This window comes from Myotis brandtii, unplaced genomic scaffold (assembly GCF_000412655.1).
Source record: "Myotis brandtii unplaced genomic scaffold, ASM41265v1 scaffold589, whole genome shotgun sequence".
NCBI classification, from domain to species: Eukaryota; Metazoa; Chordata; class Mammalia; order Chiroptera; family Vespertilionidae; genus Myotis; species Myotis brandtii.
In genome coordinates this window covers 195,842-200,805 of record NW_005370220.1, presented here as the reverse complement: position 1 = coordinate 200,805, position 4,964 = coordinate 195,842, and the positions used below count along the sequence as shown (strand labels likewise).

The window sequence follows — 4,964 nt, the reverse complement described above, 5'->3', positions numbered from 1 at the left end:
TAATTTTGAAGTACAGATAGCACTTGTATTTTACAAACCTTTCACTAAACTGCTTCCAGCACATTTATGACACACACATTTCTTCTTTTGAAACTTCTACTTTGAAAAAGGGATTAGCCACAGTATGATGCTTTCAGGGACTTCCAATAACAATTTCTTTTTAAATACATTTGCAGTGAGAACAGCTAGTCTTTTTTCTCATGTCTAAGAACAGAATTAGGCAGGTATAAAGGTGGAGAGAACTGTCTCTGAGGGCGCCTCTAGCCAGCCTTCTGCAGAGAAGGCTCTTAGATACAGCAACCCCCACCCAACCCCTACCTCTCCCTGACACACTGGCCCGAGTTCTGAGGCAAAACAAGCCTACCAGAGAGCTGCAGTCTTTATTCCAGAAAACAGATGAGAGATGACACAACTGCACAGACACTGTCTTCCATTTATTCACAGAGGAGTAAGAATTGGTACAAATAATAAACATTGCTTTAAATACAAATAAATAATTCTGGTTTCTAAAGGAAACAGCTCTAGATAATTCAAAGTTAAGTATTTTCTAAGTTCCTATTAAAAATAGAAGACTATTTTGCATTAAGTGAGTTCTACATCACCACAACCCTTTGAGGACTTAAGGATAAAATAGTGAATTCTATACTCTAAGAAGTCACCAGAAAACTGGGAGATGATTTTCCCATCTCTGTAAACTATCCCCCAAATGGAAGGAGAGTTACGTGCATCATAGACAGAGCTAATGAATGCAGAAAGTATTTAATACCTAAAGATATCTAGAAAGATTTACCTTGGGAAAGGTGGTAAGAACTTCCCTGAACCAGCTCTGTGAATTCTGAAACCCCACTATGCTGACGATTTGGTTTAAGTGTCTTAAATTCACTTATGCTCATAGGAAGACTTAAGTTCCTATAGTGAAAGTTTCCTCTTGCTATGAATGACAATGGTAAAAAGTCTGTAATCACTAAGAATGGCACCCTAAGGTGAAATAATGATTTATCTGGTGAAGAGACAACGGTGCTGCCCAATGACACAGTCTGTCCACCTGGCACCAGGATGACCACACCACTGAGAAAAACACACTACCTAACCACACTACCAAATAAACATGATTTATTTTTCTCTCCCTATTGTTATAAGTCATGCAGTCTTTCAAGCCTTTAAAAACCACATAAAACATGAGGTCATTACCATCTTGGTGCCAGAGTAGTGCCTGCTCCACTGTGTCCACTGCATGTCCCCACCTCACCCCACACAGGCAATCCAATTTCTTCTACTAGACCCCTAGGCAATTATTAATAAATAATGTTTGACAGAGATCAATATAGAAACATTCAGGTTTTCAAATAAATTTTGTTGTCTATTTAGATTGATCATGATACAATTCCAAATAGAACATTCTCATGCCATAAAAACAATCTCATGCAATAAGTGCATTTTAAAAGCCCCATGTTAATAACCAGATTTGTATTATAGAAGGCAGGATTATTTAGATTAAAAAAATGATGATCACTATAGAATAAAAGCTGGATTTCCAAAGAGAACTTCTGTTGTGGTACAATATGCTAAATTTGATTCTATAGTTTTGTTGATGCAAACAATTTTAAGATATATGGCATATTTTGCTAATTGGGATTTTGAAACAAAAAGCATAATTCTTAAGCAGATTACCACAACATTTGCTCAAAGAACCAGCTCCCTTTTGCCAAGAACTTTTCCTTTTTAGTCCACTTGGAGGGATTTCCATAGTAAATTCTAGAACAACAATTCTCAACATGATTCAAAATCTCCCAATTCCCTCCCTGTCTCTTTTATGTTGTAAAGACACTTGAGCCCAGAAAAATGCCCTATTTTTTTTTTAAGACAGACGATAATAAATTTAGTTTCCTGATTTAAATAATAACATTTTTTGTTTGCCTTTCTCTCTGGCACACTATATAGTGTTTCTGGAGTTACAAATCCAAACAAACCAGCCAACTAGAGCATCCCAGTGTTCAAATCACAATTTTGGAAAGAATCCTATTTATTCTGGATGATGCTCAATTCCACACATACTTCAGGGTAGAAACATCCATAGGAACAGCCAAAAATGTCATTTTACCAAACTCTAACATGGGATTATGCTCTGCTGGGGAGTACCAGTCACATCTACAAAGTACAAAGGCAGAGGGTTTCAGGTGTGGAGACCAATTTGCTTTTGCTGCTACAGTGATTCATAACCATCATCTTCGAGATTTCCATGCTGTTCTAGAATAAGGAGTAGTCCTTTTTTTATCTGGTGGCTTAAAGTAGGAATAAACAGGTGCTGCTGGGTACTCGGCATCGGGATTTTCTGCCATCATTTTCAGCTTTGCTTCAATGGCTTTTATCTTTGCAGTGACGCTGGAAAAAGGACAGCAGAGGATCAGAATGGGCTTGGGTACATTCAGAAAATACTGTGTATTTCATCTTCCTTGTACTTCTCATTCATGTTGTAGAAGCAACAATACTCAAATAGGAACATTCAAACACACAAAGAATAACCAATGCTCTCATTTCAGGAATGAGATCTGAACCACCTGTTAAGTTTTTACTTTAAACCCAGACACTGTTAGGAGTACTTTGCATATTGTCACATTTAGTCCAAAGGTACAAACACTATGTCTTGGCAACTAGTAGGCACTCAGATATAATTCATGTTGGAATTGAAAGCAGGGTCTGGAAGAGATACTTGAATACCCATGTTTATAACAGCATTATTCAAAATAGTTAGGATACAAAAGTAACCCAAGTATCCATTGATGGATGAACGGATAAGCAAAATATGATTCATAATACATTTTAAAATATTGTTCAGCCTTAAAAAGGAAATTCTGACATATGCTAAAACATGGATGAATCTTGAGGACTTATGCTAAATGAAATAAGCCAGACACAACAAGATAAATGCTGTATGATTCTAGTTAATATGAGATACTTATTAAACATTTAGAGACAGAAAGTAGAATGGTGGTTGCCAGGGGTTGTTTAATGGGTATAGAGTTTCAATTTTACAAGATGAAAAGAATTATGGAGGTGGATGGTAGTGATGGTTGCACAATAATATAAATGTATTTAAACACTACTAAACTGTACACTTAAAATTTGAAAAAAATAATTCATGTATAATTGAAAGCAACATTGTAAGGTAGGTTATAGCCTTATTTTTGTACAGAAAGGTTAACTTACTCAATGTTAGACATAGCCAGTAAGTGGTATTGGTTGAGATTTGACTCCAAAGTCCATTCTAGTAACTATTACATTGTATCACCTTTTGAATCACCTTTGAATCACTGAATAATAATGGCAAAAAGAAAATCCTGGAAATTCTATGAAGTTTCTTTTTAATGACAAATGTTTGTTTATAAAGGCTATCATTTACAGAGTGCTTATAATGAGCCAGGCATTGTGCCCACATTTTATAGATAAAGAATCAAGTGCAGAAAGGTAGTGATTTGCTCAGGTTCACACAGCTAACAAATGACAGAGTTGAGATTCAAGCCCAATTTGTTTATCAAAGTCCTTGCTTTTCCCCTCCATCAGGCTGGGAGCTGAGCAGCCCAATATTAGAGAGAAGAGGTGAGGGGACATTGTGGAAGTTGTAAGGAAGTCCATTCTGATCAAGGTCATGGCAATCCTTGGACCAGAATGCACTCAGGCAGTGGAAGTGTTTTAACTCTGGCTCCCTTTATTTTCCATTCTTGCTGCTGTTCATGGTAACAGTCAGGGAGAGAAGCGTAGAAGGAAATGTACACATGGCCTTTTAGATATCAAAGGTGTGCACTGCTGCACACGCTCACACTTCACACGAGCAATGTGAATGAAAAATGTTATATTACCAAGATGCATTCTGCCTCCGCTGTCATTAGTGGGACAGTGGGACATTGATGTTGTATGTGTCACACGGAAACAACCTTCTCTGATTAGGTAAAGATGTTAATACAGTGGTTCTCAACCTGTGGGTCGCGGCCCCTTTGGCAGTCCAACGACCCTTTCACAGGGGTCGCCTAAGACCATCCTGCATATCAGATATTTACATTATAATTCATAACAGTAGCAACATTACAGTTATGAAGTAGCAACGAAAATAATTTTATGGTTGGGTCACAACATGAGGAACTGTATTTAAAGGGCCAGAAGGTTGAGAACCACTTTGTTAATAGAAAGATGTAAGCTGAGGTTCTCTGGGTTAAAAAAATGAATGGAAAACACTAGGTTATCTATTAAAAAGTGAAAACACTGAAAATAAGAAACTAAAGACATGTTCACTGTAATATGAAGATCACCCAGCAAAAAAGGAGAAATCCTTTTTCTACAGGGTTAGATTTATGAAAACCTCCATAGACACTGATCTGTAATTAAAGAGGCTCAATCTTAGTGGGAATATAGCATAGTGGATATAAGTTCCTAGTGAACCTATTGATGTCATTATACTTTTTTAAATTTCTGAAAGTACAAAACAATAAAGCAGCACAAAATTAAGAAATACCAATAATATTAAACTTGCATTAGTAACACAAAAAGTTAATTTACCAATTTTATTCCTCCTGAAAACATTTCAGGATCACCTTCCCTTTAATGAGATGCTTGCAAATCTGCTTTGTTTGGTGTAATGACACAAAAGACAGGCTTTTTGTCTGTCTGTTTTCTCTCTGGCTCTCTATCCAAATAGGCATTGCTCTCCTGACTTTATGACTGAACTAGGGGCCCGGTGCACGAAATTCGTGCACTGGGTGGGTGGCGGGGAGTGTCCCTCAGCCCAGCCTGCCCCCTCTCACATACTGGGAGCCCTCAGGCGTTGACCCCCATCACCCTCCAATCGGAGGATTGGCCCCTTGCCCAGGCCTGATGTCTCTGCCAGAGGTGTCAGGCCTGGGCAGAGGACCCTCATTTCCCCCCGATCACTGGTTCTGCCCCCCGCCCAGGCCTGATGCCTCTGGCCCAGG

At 38.1% G+C, this 4,964-nt stretch overlaps 1 protein-coding gene across 1 annotated transcript in view; it reads right to left on the bottom strand.

Annotated features, from left to right (window-relative positions):
• Positions 1-413: 413 nt before the first annotated feature.
• RBM18 (RNA binding motif protein 18) overlaps positions 414-4,964 on the bottom strand; it is a 22,748-nt gene continuing 18,197 nt past the window's right edge. Inside the window, exon 6 of the mRNA XM_005879188.2 lies at positions 414-2,382. Within this exon, the coding sequence (XP_005879250.1) occupies positions 2,223-2,382 (160 nt within the window). The 3' untranslated portion in view covers positions 414-2,222. The remainder of the gene's footprint in view (positions 2,383-4,964) is intronic.